The sequence below is a fragment of the Molothrus aeneus genome, chromosome 6, assembly GCF_037042795.1.
Source record: "Molothrus aeneus isolate 106 chromosome 6, BPBGC_Maene_1.0, whole genome shotgun sequence".
Classification (NCBI taxonomy): Eukaryota; Metazoa; Chordata; class Aves; order Passeriformes; family Icteridae; genus Molothrus; species Molothrus aeneus.
The window spans coordinates 39,287,634-39,308,320 of record NC_089651.1 but is presented as its reverse complement, the minus strand read 5'-3'; the positions used below and the strand labels follow the sequence as shown (position 1 = coordinate 39,308,320).

Here is a 20,687-nt window from a genome sequence, read left to right as displayed (position 1 = left end):
AAAAATACTGTAGAAAAGAAGACATCTCACTGGAGTATCTCCCATCAATTGCTGAGATGGCAGCCAAACTGCATCACTTTGATTCCCAGGTACCTGGTGGAGCTTCTGCAGGAACCTCCAGGTTACAATACCTGTACCAGCAGCAGCACTACCTTTCCATTCAGCTAGGGAGCAATATAAACTCTAGGCATTCCCTTTGCATAGAAGCTATTACAGATACACAGTACCTTAGCAAAACTCTGCATTCTCAGTAACACCAGTTATGAAGGCTCTTTAAGTTAACAAAATATTCAGAACACCATGTGGAAGACTCATTTAAAGAGCTTGATATACCAAAAATATTTTGGAGAAAAATTACTGGGAAAAGCAGGAACAGAACACATGAAATGTAACCAAATGATATCAAGTAGTACATTTATTTCATATAGTAAGTCAGCTTCCGACAGTGAGATGTATTAGAATATAGTCTCTGAAGGTAAAGGGTGGAAGGAAGGCCTGTTGCTCAAGATACTGAATATTTGAACAGTGCCTAGCACAATGAGGTCCTGGTCCTTAGCTGGGGCTCCTAGGTGCTCCAGCAAAACAAACACTTTAGGCTTTGGGGGATGGACTGCATAAGCAGTTTTGAAATGGCGTTCCACAACATGGGCTAAGTGACACCTAAGCAGACTTCACCTTTCAAACCTTGCAAGAGAGAAACTTGGTCCAGCAGATCTTCTCCAACTCCAGTTTTAGGATTCATCCACTATCTACCCACCCCTCTGTGCACAGTTAAAGCAATGTTCATTCATCCCGCTGCAATATGGTGAGCCTCAAGAGGAATGATGGATCCCATCTCAGTCACCACATATAAGAGGGCGGAAAAAAGAGCAGCTGGTCTCACCCTCTTCTACTCCAATAATTGACTCAGTGTCTGGCAGGTGCAGAGACTCAACGCCAAGGCTGGGCTGAGAGTTCATGGAGATGAGATTCTTACTATGCACTGTTGATTCTTCCAGCAAACTGCTGCCCATCAGTGACTCTATTGTGAAAAAAAAAAGGGCAAAAGAGAATTCCCATGATGCAATTACACTGCAATATAAGCTACAATCCCTGCCCCATTTCAAGTTGTACTGAATTCTTCCCTAGACACCTACTTTATCCATTCCTACTCTTTGGGCAGCCAGTGCTCCAGTGGATGGAAGATACTATATTTATTGTTTTGAACCTTACTATGGTGGGATCTTATGCAGGATTGTCTTTATCTTTAAATAATTCACATTGTGTAAAAACCCAGGCTGCTTGCAACAAGAAAACATAACCAAGGGAAGAAATACACATAAAAAACCCCAACTAGATTCCCATTGATTTTGAAAACAATAAACATATCTGCCCCTTGACCGCCATACAAAAATACACCTTTGTCTTCTGTCCTAGAAAAGGGAAAGGTAAACAGTCCTTATCTCCAAGAGGACTTTTGTTTCTTACTGGCTTGTGGTCTCATATTATGAGGACAAACATCTCTTCTTCAACCAACCACTAATTTTTTCCTGCACTTTTCCCCCAGAGTGAGTGTGCTCCCTTCTTTACCTGGCTGTTCTCGCTCCCTGCTGCCAGCTGTTCCAATTCGGGAGTGGTGTTTCCTCATATGCACATTTCTGCTACCACTCTGGGAAAATGTCTTCCCACAAATTTGGCACTGATGGGGCTTCACTCCTTGGAGTCAAAGGGGGAAGAAATATCCCAAGAATTACCAAACTGGGAGAAGAGACCTCATCAACTAGGAAACTAATAACAGTTTTGAAATGGCTGTTAATACCACTGGTGGTAATTTATCAGTAAAAACCAAATGAGACGTATTCCCATCTCCTGGAGGGCCATAAGCTTCTAGAATAGAAGAGGTTTAGATATCAGTAATGGCAGTTGTTGGATAACTCAAGTCTGAAGAGTAACAAAGTCTTCAAGTCAGACTGATGAGAAGCAACAAGTTATTTCAAATCATTTACTCATTGATATGGAAATACTTGATGTCCCACATATAGAATAAAATGACCAGAGTCAAGGAAGCTGTCTCCTGCCATCACACAATGAATTGCAGCATCTGCTTTACATTACTGAGCAGAGACTTGATGATGACTTGTCACTGTGAAAGGATTTTCATTTTACAGAGCAGTTCATCATTTTCACAATATAAGCATGCTCTCCATACTTCTTGACTCAATGGCATGGAAGCCAAGGAGACAGGACAGAAAGAGCATGGAGAACTCAATCCCAAATGTTATTACCTCAATAAAATCTCCCATTCCCCAAACATACCATTTTCATTGTGTGCTGATGATATTTATGACAGATCAATCAAAACAGAAGGCAGAAGCTTTGAAACACTTGTGAAATACATTTCCACCTAAATCTTTGTCCAATTACAAGCATGTAGTAGAAAAAAAAATTGAAAACTCTACCCATTTAGAAAACTCTACCAAGGAAAACCTACCCAATTTAAAGAGATTTCAGATTCAAATGGCTGTGGTTAATATACAGAGATGCTAGAGTCTCTCTTTTAAGTAACCAAATGGCAGCTATGAAAAAGATATTCAACTTAACGACATTTTAGAAAAAATTTTTAGAATGTAATTTCAGTTTAAAAATAGATACAACCTAAAAAATTAAAATGTACAGGCTACAGGCACCACAAAAGGGAAGTCAAAAAACACTATGACCAAAAGTTCTGTAGAAACCAGGATTTTTCTAAGGAAATCTAATCAAAGTCCTACAATAAAGGTCTTTTTTCAGACAAATCACAGAATATCAGATGAAGACTCTTACCTGAGTGGACAACCAAATGTTTCCGAAGACTGGAGTATTCAGCAAAGGAGCGACCACATCCCTGTGCCTGACACAGAAAGGGTTTTTCCCCTACAAGGGAAAAGTAAGTTCTTAGATTTTGGGATCACAACTTAATCTGATTGCCCAAGTCCCTGAGAACAGCCTGGACATCTCTACTCCATTCTCCCATTTGGCCTTATGTATATCAGAGTTCCATGGAAATTGCACATCCTTCCTAAGTTTCCTAAGGCTTTTACAGCATTCACTTCACCAGAGGAAACAGAGGCATTATTTTAAAATATTCTTAGACCATCATTCATCGAAACTGAAGCACTGTTTCTAGATAATCTTCCAAGTATATGAATAATAATAGAGTAATATAAAACTACTTGATCTATGATGTATCTTCTATTTGCAGTTCTCAACCACCAGCTCTCTGTTCCACACACTCACAGGGTCCTACTCCCTTTCTGCCTCTCAGTGCCAAAAACCCCATTAACTGTATTTCCCTTCATATCAGATTCTATACTTTGTTTCAGATCAGGCTGAACTTGCCAAAATCCTGTGAGAGATGTGTCAGTCATTTATATCTATGTGAGGAGGAACTGTAATTCAAGGCACGAATTGTTCTCATGGGCTGAAGTTTATATCCCAGCTATTTTGGATTTATTTAAGTTATGATAAACTGGGAGGTTACTACATTAATGCAGTGCAATAAAATTAATCTGTTTTGAACACTCTCTTAATAAAGCTAGACATAACGTTTGCCTGCAACATCCCACTAAAGAACTCAATATACCATGTTTAACACTATGATTTCAAGTCTTTAACTGGACCCCTGTACAAGAGTAATAGCAAGACCACAGGAGATTAAGCAAGCTATTTTAATAATTTATTGTACAACATATATGTAGTTCTTTCAGAGTAAACTTGTTTTTAAAGATATTTCTGCTGTGACTTTGCCTTTAGAACTGTTCTCCCAACACCTCATTTATTAGCCTCTTATCTACAATAGTATTTGACAGCTGTAAGCAAAAAGGATCAACACAGCATGTTCCAATTGGTGTTACAAAGCTGAAATATGTAGCAGAGTCTCAAACACTGATTGTACTTTCAGGCTTGCTAAAAATCTTTAAAAATTTGGAAAAACTACCATTGACCTAAACAACAGCACACAGTTCCATCTATAAGACACCCTGGAGCTACTTACACCTGCAATTTGATAACACCTTTGGTCTGATCAAACTCTTGATTCCACTTTATCCGTTTGCAGTTTAGAAAGCTACTATTTACTCCTCCAGAAGCTATTACTCTGCTGGTTGCAGAATGCTCTCTTATCAGGGAGGATTGTGCATGTATCAGCTGGGCCTATTAACTTAATCTGGGAGCTTGGCTGGGAGCTGTAAATGCAAAAGAAAACTGCAAAAACTATGGCTGCTGTTACTACACATTCAAAATTTTATTATTGGGATACACAATTTTTAACTACATCCCAACATCTGCCCCCAGACCATGTGTTCCAGCTAGACTGCACATACTTTAAAATAGCAGCTTTTTCCTATGTGCATCGACACACCACATACCATACGGTCGTGTTTAAGGCAGGCAGAAGGCACAAACAGCTGCTGGCGACCCACATAATCTGTAATTTCATTTTAGCAGGGAGGCCTTGTTCTCTCACACTTGTCAAGGTTATTTTGAAATGTTAACCAACTGTAATACAATGCTTGCAAGGCCATCAGGGAATCTCTAACAATATTCCAAGAAGCCTGAACAGGGCCATTTGTTTGAGTGTTGCGATAACCCTGAGGCTTAAAAAACTAAACAAACAAAATCACCAGATTATTCACTATGAACTTTGCAGGTCATTAATTAAATTGCTGGTCATTATTATATTGCTGGTCATTTCAACAGTAACTTTTGTGCCTCTCTCAAACAACTTTCTAGTACAAAAATACCTAAAGCACTTTGGCTGCTATACCAACTTCTAAAAATACTGACAGGCAGGATCATATTCTCCAGAGGAGCCATCATAAACAAACCATGTATAAAATACAGCACTACGAAATAAAGTTCTTATTTTATTTACTATAAAAAGCTGAGCATGAATTGAGAGTGTACAGGCTCCAGTATACAGTAACATCCCAAAATAGCATTGGCACAAACAGCAGTTTGCACACCTTCTAATTAACGCTTTTTTCTACTTTTCTTTGCTCCTATATTTTTGCTACTCATTCCACTGCATTCCTCATTTCCCCATATGTCCCAAATGTAGTCATTCTAGAAGCAGCATAGGTAACACAAGCTAGTCAGTCAGGCAGACGTCAGCACAGCCCCTACTATCTAAGCTATTGAACCTTTCAGGAATTTTAAATAACCTCTTTACAAAACACAATTTCAGAAGTCATGTTCACTAACTATTCCCTTGGTAACAGTCTAGTTTCACACACCCATCCCTCCATCACACTACTGGAAGGGAATCTTCAGAGTACGTTCTGAGCAGAATACAGCATCACCACACACCATTTGAAAGGTAAAGCCTGTGTGAAACTGTACAGGATAGTAAAAGAGATTAGCACTTGATTTGGCCGACCTACAGATCAAGGTGAATTGACAGAAAAGGGACATTAATGGAGGGCAGAGGTAAACAACGTAATACTTTCAATAGTTTGAGGACAGAGGAGGAAGTGGTTTATTCCTCAGGAAAGACCCCACCTCAGCAGATCACAAATAGGTGAGGTCTAAAACACACCAGTGTGAATTCGTAGGTGGTTCTTCAGATTTCCAGCTGTTGTGAACTGTTTACCACAGCCCAGTTCTGTGCACACAAAGGGTTTTTCACCATTGTGAGTTCTCATGTGCACCTTCAGCCTCTGCAAGACGTAGAAACTTTTCCCACAACCCTCTGCTGGGCAGGTGAAGGAGCGGTCGTTACTGCAAAGCAACAAAAAGCTGTTTCATTACCAGCTACTGCAACACATTTTTTCATGAACACTTGACTTCTTTCTTTTATTAAATATGAGTACCTGTTAAAATACAAAAATTCTAAACCAAACATAACAAGGACCTGCAAAATTATCTAAATCTAATCCAAGTTTTTCAGCATAATTGACTTAAAGCACTCAACAGACCTAATATTTCTATGAATAATGCCAGGCTTTCACAGCTTCTTAATGTCAAAACCTAACATTATCTCAAATACAGAGTGCATTTTTTCAAGGCCATAACAACAAATAGCTTCATTCTGCTCACCGGTGTGTTTTCAGATGATACTTGAAGTGAGCTGGCCATACAAATGTCCGATCACAGCCCTCAACTGTGCACTTCAGCTTTCTTTCCACACGAGATAAATGAGGAATGGGGCTTGAATCTTTTGGTGGCCCATCTCCTGTGCAAAGATGAACATTTTCCCCTGGAAAAAAAAAGCCCACCAAAAAAAAAAAAAAAGATCACTATAATGGGTCAAGTTTAATAGAAAAAACAGCATCATATACGATACAGGATTGTAAATCACGTGTGGGTCTGGCTACTAACTGTTTAGGATGTCCTACATGCTGCTGCCTAGCCTATAGCAGGGATCAGACACAGATTTGCAAACCCTACCAGGTCCATAAACTATTCCCAACAAGCCATCTGGATCAGATCAGCTGCTACCAGATAAGGCTTATCACAAAAAGAATAGAAAGCCAATGCACCAGAAATGGTAAAAATGGTCTCTATATCAATATCAAACAACCAATTTTAACTAGCAGCCAATTTCACCTATTAGCTAAGCTGCTTTTAAAAACACCTCAGCTAAAATAAGAGGTATTGCATTTGCGTGCAATTATTTATTAAAATAATTAAGTCTGAAGCCTGCGACTAAATCCAATTATGAATTCTCCAGAAAACTGATCTCCAAGCTCAGTGGAGCTAAAAAGAAAGTATTATTCACAGTATGTATTAAAAATAGGCTCTTAAAAATGAAAATGAAAGTTGAAAATCAAGCAGATACAGTCAGCAAGATATTCTTTACATGTACTGGAGAACTAGTAGGCTACAATGAACAGATGGTTCCGCTAGAGTTCATTCCCCAAGAAAAAATGAGAAGCCTATTTATAATGAAGAAAAAAGCATAATTGTTCTGTATAATTCTGTCACTGATGAAGATGTCATAAGCGATTCAAAGCAAGAGAGAAATAGAGAAAGAGACAATGTGAAACTAGGAGTCTTGTACGGAACATTCAACTTTGAGCCACAATCTGTGGATCTCCTACCATTATTGCTTGCTTTGGCATTCTTTGCGAGCTGTGCCCGAGTGGCAGCAATTAAACTGTCATGGGCCAATTCCTGCACTCGTAGGAACCATGGGGTACTGCTGTCTGTGCTATCATGGGAGAGAAAGTCATTGCCAGAATCTTCTGCTTCATCTTGAACAAACACCAAGTGCTCTGCGGGAGACCCCAGCCCTAGAAAAGACAAATTTGTGAAACAATAATGCAGCAGAGGGAAATTTCTTTTGTTTCTCAGAGATCAGTGCTCATAGCATGGATGAAATAGCTGCCCTGAAAAAGTCTCCACTGACCTCTACATTGTAGAAAGATGTTGATGACTAAGTGCCCCTAAAATGTCCAATAATGCCCAGCAAATTTCATGATCTTTCCTCTTCATAAGCAGCAGGGACAGATTTGTACTTCTATCTCCTGCATTCTGCTGAGACATATCCAGCCAGATGATAAACAGAAGGACAATTACCTGCTCTTGTTAGGTTGAGAAGAATGAATGAAGTGCTGTCGCTGGGCTGGAAGTCTTGCAATAAACTAGAAGTTTCTGGAGTTGACAGAAGTTCAGATGGTTTCTGTACATTCTGTGCCCTTGTTTCCTCTCCATCAGGGCCTACATTTACCTGGAGACTTCTCAAGACAGCAGATGAAGAAACATCTTTGGAAGAATTAGTGTGACTTGGAGAAGTGAGATCTCTTTCATCATCTAATGAGGAAAGTGAAACCAGAGTAAATAAAAGTAAAAATACACCGTGACTAAAGGACACCTATGAAATTATTTTTCTAAGAAAAAAAACCCAGAACTTGAGAGAGAAGGGAGGAGGAAGTTTCTAACTAGTCAGACTTCACTATTAAATGAGAAAGTTCAGTCACTCTGCTGGACTTGTTCCTCCATCCCTGGCATGTCGTATCAGCAAGAGACAGTGGGCCCAAGTGGTGAAGTAAAGACAGTTGTATGAAGGGCAGGGTCACAAAGATCTGCCACATAGATCTTACCTGGCAACATGAGTCTGTTGCATTCTGAGGTCTCAGTAACAGGAAGCAAAGAGAGACAGGTGATGTCTTTTGGTTCTGACTCCACCAGTCCTTGTCCCAGTGGAATAGAAGTATTTTGAACAAACTGAACCAGCAGCTGAAAAAACATACTGAAGATTAGGTCAAGAGCAGCACAAATCATTTAAAAAGGTACTAAATCCAGTCAATCCAGTAGTCCCTACTGTCTTGTAGGAGACATTGAATATAATACCATGAATACACACAGATATAAATGTGAACTTCTCAATTTACATTAATACAAGGAAAGAATTGTTTGTCATCTCTGAAATACCTACAAACTTCTCATTCAACATATAATAAAACAGCTCTGGATCATTGCAAAGTAAGTCTAGGTAGGCTATATTTCTTTTTAATTTTTTACCACTTGATACTTTATTATGGTCTAACATTTCAAGGTAATGTTTTCCACATTCAGCCTTTGGTACAGGTATTTTTTTACATCATTATCTTTAAATACTTAACTGAAAGCTGGCCTTTTCTAAACTAAAAAAAAGCAATCAGAAAAAGATGTCTATCATATGGCTATTCAAAAGCAGATAACAGTCAGAGAAACACGGTTGGGATGACAAAGGGAAGAACACAGACAGCCTTACCCATCCAAATCAACTACTCCTAAAACCATGAAAGATGGACAACCAACCCACCCACTAAGGGGATTAACAGAAGAAACCCTCTCCAAAATACTACACAAAACAAGGGGGACTATTGCATAAAGAGGTACAGGACTTAAACTGAGATGCATTCCCTGGGGAGGAATTTGGGACTGGTCAAAAGATTTGGGGGGATTTGTACAGGACTTATAGGGCATTGTTTAAGGGAAAGGCCAAAGGCAGGAAAAGGAAAAGATCAAGATGGATCAGGGCAGAACAAACATAAGAAAATGGAGAGGGAAGGATAAAAGGGGCCCATTGCACATAAGCAGGAAGTTGGTCAATTCAGTTGTCTGGCACAGCCTAACTCTTACACTCCATCCTGTCTTCTTATTAAACTCCATTCTTACCTGCTTCCTGTGTGGTCCTGCTCTCTCCAGTGGGTCTCCAGTGGCAAACACTAATTTCTAGTGTGTGTCATATGCTAATGAACCCCAAGCCAGCCTAGTTAGCAAGTGAAATGAGAAGTGTGGGGATACATCCCAAAGAAATCCATGAAGGTTTTCCTTAGGCAGCAACACTTGAACACAACCAGGTACTTTGTGTCGCCCATGTTTCTGAGGATAAAGCTACAAGCACTCAGCCTGTATTCATTTTGATTTAACAAAGGAAGTGCTGCTGGGAGTTAGGAGATAACACAGTCTAACTTTTGCAATAAACTGAACAAATTCTGTGAACTGCATGAGCTTTTTTAAACACTGTCTCAAATCCCTCCCCTGTAGGGATTTACACTTTAGAAGCACAGAAGGGGGCCAGTTGTAACACACCCAGTCACATACTCCACATTTCAGAGAAAATACTGCTCAAACCCCACACGTAGGACCTATTTGTTTGTCTTTAATTTCTGTCAAACAAATTAACTCATATACTCACATTCTCAGGGTTTTTTTAAAACACTGAATGAAGAAATATGGACAGTAACAATACACTAAAAAGTTTAACCTCGAGTTCCTTATCTCTACAAAATTCCTTAACAAAAATCCTGCATTCTGCGGATTCTGCTGCTGTCTAGCAAACAACTGTATGTAGCAAATTTTTACCTTTGGCATTTAGATGGAAATTGTACAAGATAGTTATTCAAAAGCTACTACCCTCATTGTGACACATTTTAACATGCAGTCACAGAGAGCCCAGATAGAGTTGTCCATGCAGGGAGATAGTTCATCAATGTCAAAAGAAAAAGACTAAAAAATCCTGATGTTCCTAATGTATATTTGTGATTAAAACCCAACAGTCACAGATAATTTGATTCTTATTCTGTATGTTGTGATTGTCTTAGTACTTCCTTTTCAGAACTATTGGCATCTAATTCCAAATTATTCCTGTGGCAGACAGCAGCCTTTTGAGTCTCTCTTACATCAAGAAAAAGTCTGTTAAATCAAAGAAACTGTAAAGAAAACAAACAAAATTGTATTTTGTGCTCTGATTTCTCTGTGTTCATTTCCTCTCACAAAAACACTAGAAATACTGATGCTTTCTCAAACACTTTTAATCAAAGAGTTGCTGCTGCTGTAGGAACCCTGAAGCTTTAAGAGCCCTGATTGGTCTCCCTGGGACCTGCACCCACACTGTCTCCCTAGGGGCTCTTTTTAAGCTCAGCCTGGGCCAGTCATTTCCTTCCTGAGTTGTTCTGTAGGTTTACCTGTCTCAAGCCCTGTCTGCTGCATGAACCTCAGATTTTTACTGCATCTGTGTCTGCAGCTCCATCTTCTGCTGCTCCTACCTGGCCTTTGGGTAGACCCTGGACTGGTTCACCACTTTGCCTTATCTAGGGCTGAGGGCTGTGGATTCCAGCACCTGCCTCTGCCTTCCATGCTCAGATGCTGCAGTATTGTGCCCTGCTCTGTGAGGGCACTGCCTGGGCTGGGATCACCCTTGACTCCCTGCTCACCCCTCCCTTAGGAGCAGGCTGTCATCACTGACAATTATGAAGCTACAAATTAAGTCCTGCAGTCATTCAGATGGCAATGTGCCATTTGAACTAGGCCACAAGCCAGATGGCAGTTTGAAAGGTTAGAATTGTTTCATCTTAGATATTAGAGTATCCAGAGGACCTAGCAAGAAGATGAATCTATTTTTATGTTGTCAAAAAAACATGTAGGCAATAAGAGACACTCTCCCCCCCCCATACCCAGGGCCATGCATTCTAATTAAGGATTAAAAAATAGGAGAAAGAGAAGTAAAAAGAAGTTAGGAATAATGTGCAAGGCAAGTAGAAAAAAGAAGTAGAGACTAAAAACTGTGAGCACTAAGATTTAAATTACTGGATTGTCTTTTATACTGATGAGCCCTACCGCTTCTCACACCACCATGAAACACCCACTTTATGGACTTGCCTATTTTTATACAAAAAGTCCTAAATGAAACTTGCCTCCTACAAGAACAAAGCTTTGCTTCAAACCCTCCACTTCAACATAGCAATATTAAGCCACTAGAGAAAAGCAAAATGTAGCAATCACAAACAGATGGTCAAAAGAAAGAAATTCCTTTTAATTTGCTTTGTAAAGTAATGACAAACTAGTACAGAGAATTATGAGAGGGCAAAAAAAAAAGCAGAAGGAAACAAACCAACATGAATCATGCCCATTATTAAAATGTGGAATAAAAAAACCTCAACCCTGCATATAAACTAAAGCAAACCAATCATCAACTCAAATAATTTGGACAAAATAAAAAGTTTTCATGTTAGTTCTATCTTGTCAGATTTTTTCCTAAACCTTCCTATTCAAAATCATTGAATACCTTTGTGAACAACCACAGCAAGTGGAATACAGGAAAGAAATCATTACAAACATTGTGTCATGCTGTCTTAAGCTTCTTGCAATATGGTTTTGTAGCTGCAAGTAAATAGGAAATTATAAGGGTATCTGGTAATTGGCTATTCAGCATAGAAATCTAGGAACAGGACAGGTGATAAATTAAATGCACAGATACACAAACACTAACAAACTCCAGCAAACTGCAGATAAGAGAGAGTAAAAATACCCAGAACTCCTGGGACACTGGTGGATAGGCCAGTACAGGAATAACTTGAGTGTGACCTTGAAAAAATTCAACCAGAAACTTTGTAAGGAAGAGGAACAATGCTATCTTGGGTTACCAGAACCCATATCTCATTGGCAAGAGCAAACTTCCTATGGGATATGGGGGAAATTCTGGGACTGGGTAAAACATATCAAGGTATCTTGAGTGGAGACTGTGGGATTGTGAAAAACTTATGGATGTTTAGGGGAAGGACCAAAGGCAAAGAAATGGAGGGATCATAGGTGAGAAACAACTATTGGGAACAGAAAGGGGATTGGGGACAATACTGATTGACCACATTAGCAGGCTGCAGGTTGCTGCTCTGCATCACCACTGGGGTCTATCTCATCATCTCTAATGCTTTCTGCTCCTAAATGGTTACTGAGTACATTCATTTGATTAAATTCACTTTGGCATAGCCTGTGAAATAGAGAAAAACACCATCTGGAAACCCAAGATCCTGGCCAGAGGTTGAATTAAAAAGCCCAAGGCCTGGAGATGGATACTGGAAGAACTCAAGGTTTGGCAAAGAGTGGACAGATGCATGACCACAAGCATGCATGTCAGCCAAGGGAGGGCACGTGTGATATGCTAGCAAATGTCAAGCCTTTTTACCTGATAAGAAGGGACAGGATTAGGCCATTTGTGGCCTTTCTTTTCCATGGGAATGCCATTTGTGTTTGAGTGTGCTGGTAAAAGCCCTATCCTGCCACACAGCCATAATGTCTGTACTGTCTGTGTGTGCACAGGCACATTTTTGCAGTTCAGGCCCAGGTGCACTTCTGTGTGCACCTGGGAACACTCTGGTGGTCTCATGTCTGAAAGACCAGGAAGGCAGGAGCCTCCTAGATGATACAGTTTGACAGATCCCATAACCAAATAACATCTGGCGTCACAAACAGGCCCCAAATGGGCTGTAAATATTCCTGAGATGGTCACTGTAGAATCCCTCCATAGGGAGGAGACTGATCCACTATGACCAAAGTGCTAGAATTAGTAAACAAAGCAGATAGGTCATCTTGGGACACCAGAATAGGCATTGTTAGGGAAACTGAATGTACAGAATATTGACAGATTACCAAAGGAACAATAAGAGGTGTGAGGTGGCTTTACTCTATAGCTAAGACATCCCTTGGAATTTGAAATAAATTTTAATATTGCAAAAGGACATCCTTAAGAGACTGAAACTTTATGGGACAGATGTGAATCATACAGAGAGAATCTATAATCCTTGGAGGGCAAAGTTCATATGATGATAGAATGATATAATGAATGATATTGATATGATGAACTTTATTTTTGCTCTGCCATATCACCTTCTTGAATATACTCTCCTTTAACTACTTCAGCTGAAATGCCACATAACTGAAAATTCTGTAAATAATACAGTGAACGTATTAAAAAATGTAAAATATTTCTTGGCTCTGGTCACTAAGCAAATACTTGTTATCCCTGCTGGTCAATATGAAATGGTTGGACAGGATTATGCCAGGGTCTATCACTACAAGCAATGTAGAATGCTTGTGTTACCAAGAGACTTAAATAATGTCCCTGACCTGAGAGGGGAAAAAAAAAACCACAACAAACAACAACCAAAAAACTGTTCAAATAATTGAGAACTTCTACTAGAAATCCTTAACAACAACAAAAAACACAACAAAATAAAATCCAAAATACCCCAAATCAAACCAGATAAACAAAACAAAAAACAACAACAACAAAAACCCAAACAAAAAAAAAACCACCAAAAACAAACAATAAAACCAAAAACCAAAAACAAAACCAAACCAAAACCACAACCAATCAACCCAACAAAACCAGAAACAAATGATGACATGGCCACCTGGGATGGGTCATAAGTTTGTCCCATAATAGATGATTCAAAAGACAAGAAGTGTCAGGCAGCTGCTTTGGCTGAAGTGGGGATTGCTGGGAGGGACAGAGTAAGAAGGTTCTCCAGAACCTCAGATCTATCCTCCCACTAGACAGCTGGAGAGCTAGACTAGATTGCCAGAGCAGCAGGGACCATGTCTTTAATCAAAGCCATTCCTGTTCTAAATTTAACCAGTGAACCACAACAAAATAGAGAGGTCAAAAGAAAATTTAGTGGAGAGAGAGGAGAAAGGAGGGGCTGGAGCTGAAGGGTGTGCAGGGCAGAAGGCTTGTTACCTAGAAACCGGGATGTCCTCCTCCCATACAGCCTCTGGGGAACTAATTAAATCACAAGTGTCTCTCCTTGTGCAGCGCTGAGGAGGAGAGAAAGGAGAGGCTAAAATACCTCTCTTCGTCCCCTTTTCAATAACTAATTCAATTCACAGAACAGAGTTGTAATTCATTTGATTATGCTAGGAGTTACCCCAAGAGCAGAAAGAACCCTGTACTGGACCAGTATGGTGGAGGTGACTGGAAATACGTGTAAATATGATAAATCACCTCGAAGGCTTAAAGCATGCAAAATGCAAATCTTAGCAGTTCCCTGAGGGATGATAGTTACATAGCTTTGGGGGCAGGGAGTCCAGAGGAAAAAGCAGATCCATCTGTTCATACAATTGTCTCCAAGCAACTTTGTAACTTCTTATGAAAGGAGGATTCACCTCTACTCAAGCATTAAATATTTAATGGTATGTTGGTGGCTTCTTTAGGGATAAAACCAGTAGCAAAGAAGTCTATGCAATAGAGACATAGTGCTTTGATTCTTATCATCTAAATGTCACAGAAATACAGCTAGCTCTTAATTAATATACTTCTCACATGGTAGGGTATATGAAAAAACATCTGTGGCTATAAGAATTGTGGTGCCATGGCTCACTAGAGGATATAAAATCATTATTTACTTTCAGAGACATTTGAACTGCTATTTGGGAAAAGTGTAAAAAGGATATCTACCAGTTTCACATCAAAGCAATAGAAAATAGTACTAACTTAACACCCAAGTTTCATAATCAGGACTAAAAAAAAAGGGTATATATACATGGAAATAAATCAAAATTTTTAGTATAAAATAGCTTCAATCAAGATTGAGGAATATGACTTAGAAGACAGCATCTACAGAAAGGATACCCTCTGCAACAACCACTGTAACTTTTTTTATTTACCAGGCCTGTTTCTTCTGGAGAATAAACAGCTAACTCTTATTATGGGCTTGCTGGGAAGGAAATGCAACTCTGCCATGAGGAAATAGGACTATTATGTAAACAGGCCTAATTAACTAAGACCTTACTCAAGTTGAGAAAAGACAAGGCCCAGTTACAGCTCCTATTTGAGGAATGAGCAATGAGCATTCCAACTGTCCTGGTCCTTGACTGTCAGAAATAACCTAAGGGAAACCACCCATTCACAGACAAAAGTAACAAAGTCCTCCCACCTTAAGGTTCAGAACTCAGAAGGAAATTGAAAGAATGTATGAGATATATCAGTGACAAGGCAAGAGAGAGGAACTCTGCAGATCGTGCTGAGACTACTCAGAGTTGCTAGGAATTTGCAGCTACTTTTCCTGAACTGTGTAATTGGAAGGGCTTTGGCTGCTCTGTTAGAAACAAATGCCTTAACATATCACATGAGCTGTAATGAATTACCAGCATGTAATCATCATTCTTTTTAGAGTACCAGTTTAAGATACATGCTGCATAGTTCATAGGGATAGAAACTCAAGACTTTTGTTCAGAAGACTCAACAAAAACCATTCAATTATGTCTTGCAAACTTCCCCAAAAAGTATTTCATAGCTGTACCATATCCTCTGCTCTAGGACTTCAGCCATCTGCAGAGGTAAAGCTGAGAACCAGGAAAAGCAAGAACACCAAGTGATAAAACCCCTGCATCTTTAAGTGGGGATCTCTAGCACAGCGAGCCAGCTAATGGCCGTTCAACCTGAAAAAAGGGCAAGAAATAGGAGAGGCAGGAGGTGGTGGTGGTGGTGTTGAATGTAACAAATTGCAAACACTTGTATCTAGCACATTAAAGGTAAGAGTAACAAAACCCGGAACTCCTCAGCAACTGATTAGTGAGTCACTGCCAGAGAGACATCTTGTAAAGGTTCAACCAGAAATTTTAACTGGTAAGAAGAAATGCTATTGTGGCTTATCAGAATGGGTCTCATATGAGAGACCAAACTTACTATCCAATACCACAAAGACATCAGGATGTATTAAGCTTATTATGCTATATTTAGGGGGAAGATCAAAGGAGGAATCAAGGTAGATAAATTAAGAACCAGGGGTAGGGGGGAGAGAAGAGACTCCAAACATATGTTTGCTGTGACTGATCACTGCAGCCCCTCCTACCTAATTACTAAAGACATTCCTAAATATTCTACCCACAAGTGAGTCCACTGCTAGTGAGCTTCTAGTTGACTAATGCAAGTAGGAGGCTCCCACAGTCTGGAAAAAAAACCAAAAACTATTCCAGCCAGAAACTGGCTTAAAAGCCCTGGCTCTGGGCAGAAGGACTATAGGCCTGGCAGAGATGTGAATGTGAGTATGCACAAGAGTCGAGTGATGAGGGTGCAGCTATAACCCACCAGCAAACCGTGGCTGTTCATGCTTTTCCTGCACATGTCATAATCTGTATGTTCATGCTTTACCTGATTGTGGCCAGCTGTTTATGCACAAATGTCCCTGCAATTCATGCCCAGCTGAACCTGGAACAGTCCAGCAGCCTCACACCGAGCAGCCGGGATCCCCCGTGTGCTGCTGCCTACCACTTCTGCCAACTGCTGAATGGCAACAGGAGTACTCTGAAGAACAGGACTGGCTGATGCTGATAGAATAATTCAGATTGTCCAAAACCAAGTAGAGCCAATTTGGTTTGAAGGAAAGAAATAGTCAATTCGTTAATTTATTTTATTCTCATAACAAAAGAATGCTGTAATAGTAGAAAAAAATGTAACCTGAGAACAGGCAAGAATATTGGCTGATACTTGAAAGGAGGTGAAAAAAACTTGCAATATTTTCTAATTTTTTACCATTTAAATCAAAGCATGGAAGCATTAGAAGATGTCACTGAAAACACTTGGAAAATTAGTATGTAAGCAGCAATCTGAGTAAACTCATTGACTCTAAGTGTTGCCCACAAACATTCCTGGGAACCAAACTCAGTTCATAATTGCTCACCTCAGGTTTGGATTCTAACTCATCCGATAACATTGATTCAAGTGTCCAACTCCTGCAGCTGTTCTCAGCAAGGCACAGATTTTTTTTTAAATTTTTTTTTTTTAGTTCAGAGAGAACAACACTCCCTGCTTATTTTCATATTTTCCTAAGTGCAAACCAGTGTGGTGGTCCTTCTGCAAGAAGCTCTGCTGCGGAAATAATTAATTTAACCTAAAACAACAAAAAAGGAAACATAAAGAAAGAGGAACTGAAAAACAAGAGCAAAGCAAAAAGAAGTGAACATGTGTTGATGCAACTGTAAAATATACTTTGAGGTATTGGTAAAACTCATTAACTGAGGTTCCTGGATTTCTATTTTCACTGAATCAAGAAAATAGCCTTTAAAAATTAATTTCACGGTGTTAAGATGTTATTTACCACATTTTCTTTGCAATCACTAATTTTTAATGGATAATTGCCTTGTTTGTTCTGGAAACTTATGGGATCAACTGCAAATCACATAAAGTATGCAAGATATGAGGAAGCTGAATTCCCAGTCCACAACACAATGGAATTACCCAAATTATTGATAAAAGGGAGCCATATACAAACAACCTGTCAGCAGGAAACATCAGTTCTTCCTGTCAGTCGAGATATTTCACGGAATCAGAAATTTAATTTCTTGGTGAGCCCAGATAAATAGAACTTATTTCACAAATACACATATGATGCTTGTGCTAAAAGGGGAACATGAGAACAAGCTTTTCTTGCCTGCCAGGAAAACACTCACACACTGCTGATGGGAGAAAAATGTGAACTACATACAGTTTTTTCCCCTTTCCAACACAACTACCAGTCTATCGACTATGTTAAAAAGTAACGAGAATACTGGATCAGCTAAAAAGAGAACCTAAAAGCCTCCCTCTCACACTCCTGACAGCAGCACTGCAGCACGGAGCTTCACTTGCCGTGGAGGGGCAAGACACCGCACACAGCGAGCGAGCGCAGAGTAAGTCAGCCCTACGCTCGCAGCGGGCCCGGCGCTACCCCCGCGGCCGCCCGCTGCCCCTGCCAGCCCGTGCCCGGCAGGGCGGGCCCCGAGCGACCCACGGGCACCAGAGCCAGCGCTGCCTGGCCCGGCTGCCCACGCCCCGGCCGGGAGGAGCCCTGCGGAGGCCCGGGGAGGAACGGGGGCAGGGCGGAGCGCCGAGGCCCGGCGGGGCAGGTGCCACCCGCCCCAGGGCGGGGGTCCGGCCGCAGCCGTGAGGGGCGGCCCCGGCAGCGGGGACAGGAAGAACAGGAGGGCCGGGGCGTCCCCCCGCGCCCCGCGGCTCGCTGGGCTCCCGCACCCCTCGGGGGTCGGCAAGTCCCGCAGGAGCGGCCGGACCACCCCCAGCACCCGCCTTACCGGCATCTCCGCCGCCCGGACGTGACGAGCCCCGGCCGGAAACACCGCGCGGGCTCGGGGCGAGCGCGGGGCGGGGCGACGCTGCCGCCGGCTGCTCCCCCATCGCCCCGAAAAGAGACAAGAACAGCTCGGTGCCTGGGATCCCCCCGTTCCCTTGGGATTGTTACCAGGACTGCAGTCTTCAGCTGCAGCCTGGTTTCTCTTCGAGTAAACCTTTTTTATATGGATTGCTACCGTACCGGTGAACATTATGCCGGAACCTTATGGAAACCTTCAATCTGCTGAGCTCCTTTTTTCCACATAAATCAATACGGAAGACATTATTCCAGGTTGTTACAGCGCACGTGGAAACACCGGTTTCCTATTAATACTTTGTTTCTGTTTAGGCTTTGCTCTGACTTGCTGCTCTGTCTCTTCTTGCTAATGATGGAAAACTCCTGGAGTTCACTGTAGCTCACCAAAAAAAATGTACCAAGTTACTAATTCCAGAAACATACATGTCTTTGCAATGTACTTAAAAAAACAATAAAGGACTGAGTAATTTTAAAAAAACTTGCACTTTGGTTTTAGCTTGTTATCTGTACATGACCAGGACAGGGCACCTGAAGAAGCTGGCAGCCTCTGGTCCTGACCTTAGCAGCTGAATCAGTGACCTTCAGGCCCTGTAAACTTTAACTTGGTTATGGCTAACCCATAGCTTTGGAGCCATGTGTGATTCCTGACTCCCGTGCCAGCACAGCTGCTCGTGGCACACTCCTGGTGCTGATAGGCAGTGAAAACCCTCATGCTATGGAAGTAACCCAACAGCAGCTGTCAAGGCTAGCAAAATCAGGTTTCCTGAGGCTCCCTCAGAACACTGCCTCTTCTGATCCACAATGGACCGTGAAAAAAATCTGTGGTCACTTCTTGGTAAATGTCTGTCATCTCTTGCCTTGAACTACTTTGGAATGATTTCTTTTTTCCAGTCCCTCCAAGATGTGCAATATGGCTTCACGGCCTTTCAGAACATTTGAAAATTTGATTTGCAGCATAAAGATTCACAGTTATCTCCCTCAGCTTTAAATGTGCAGTGAGTGGCTTAATGGAGGAGTCATACTGACAGCCTAGTGCTTCAGCAAAAAGACTATTGACCAGCTACCTGCTGGAACCACCTGGTCACTCTATAAAGTCTGCAAGCAAATTAGATGCATGTCTTTTTCTGAGGTAATTATCCCATCAGCTTGCAGGCATTGCATTAATATTAACAAAAGCCTGCACTGTGAAATCAATTTTCAGTCAAGCTGAAGCACATTTCTGTTGTACAAGGCAGGGAAAAGTGATTCAACACCCAGAATCAACAGCCTCAGAGACTGGGCTGCCTCAGTGCCATACTGGCCCTGCAGATGGATTCTATCAGGGAATCTATAAAGTCTGGCATTTATCATATTGGACCACTTAGCCACAGTTGTGGTGGCCTGAAGCTTTAGACAGATTCATTTATTTAAGCTAACCAAAATGAAAGTAATAGCTTCTGAGACTGAATTTTTTAACACAATCCCCAAAAGCTGGAGCTCATTAAATGGCTACGCAGCAGTAACAGTAAAAGACCATTTCACTGTACTGTGGAAATATATTGAGGAATATATTCAGTGCAGGTAGCTTGGTTTGCACTGCAGTATAAGCTGCAGATTGAGTTCTCTGGATGTCTGGAGTTGGAGGTAAGAGGCTGTGAACTGCCAACCCTTTGACAAGCTCAGGGACCTGTGGCCCAACCAGGTGACCAGACACTCAGAGACATGGCAGGAGCCAAGGGCCCCCAAATGTTCCCTGCTTAGACTGTGAGGGTAAAAAACCTAGGGTTTCCTTTGTTCAGGATCCCAGCTCAAGCTGTTTAGTTATTTAATCATGATTGAATTATTTTAAGGATTGGGACCAGTGAGACTGCTGTGGGAAATCTGGCTTTGAGATGGTAAGGAAACCTTGTCTGACTGTGTGAGTATGGGGGTGTGTGGGGAGTCAGGCTCACTGGGGCTGCCCACTGGGAAGGGATTTCAGTCCCAGCTTAGGTGGGTGAGAGTGTGACTGCCAGAGTAGGTCCTGGATGGTCAGACAGGAAAGTTTCCCTAACTCAGCATGCCATTTTATTACAGATCCAATACAATCCAACAAAGTTAACAACAAATGCAGAACTACTAACTTCATAAACCAACTTTTCTTGATGCAACTTTGGTAATCCAAAGGAACTGAGTCATAAAGCTTGATGCTGTTTTACATTAAGATGCTCAGTAATCTTGGAAGTCCTTTGAATCATCACCAGCTCAACAATGGGGAGTCGTTGAGTAGATATTAAAATATGGAGACATGTAGGCGCATAAGTTCCTTTCATTTGCATCCTTCTAGGCCAGATGAATTTGGCT

At 41.1% G+C, this 20,687-nt stretch overlaps 1 protein-coding gene across 2 annotated transcripts; it reads right to left on the bottom strand.

The window, feature by feature from the left end:
* Window positions 1-397: 397 nt before the first annotated feature.
* ZNF410 (zinc finger protein 410) lies at window positions 398-18,323 on the bottom strand. Of its 2 annotated transcripts, XM_066551222.1 has the most exons (10): window positions 18,292-18,317; window positions 16,905-17,114; window positions 8,061-8,196; window positions 7,537-7,770; window positions 7,059-7,250; window positions 6,055-6,214; window positions 5,555-5,736; window positions 2,803-2,892; window positions 1,570-1,695; window positions 398-1,021 (listed from the first exon to the last, which is right to left on the bottom strand). In XM_066551222.1, the coding sequence occupies exons 2-10, from the start codon at window positions 16,935-16,937 to the stop codon at window positions 837-839; spliced, it is 1,338 nt and encodes a 445-aa protein (XP_066407319.1). In that variant the 5' UTR covers window positions 16,938-17,114; window positions 18,292-18,317; the 3' UTR covers window positions 398-836. The 2 variants fall into 2 exon arrangements, with proteins under 2 accessions (XP_066407319.1, XP_066407321.1); XM_066551224.1 differs by lacking the exon at window positions 16,905-17,114 and having other exon boundaries at window positions 18,292-18,323.
* Window positions 18,324-20,687: the final 2,364 nt, after the last annotated feature.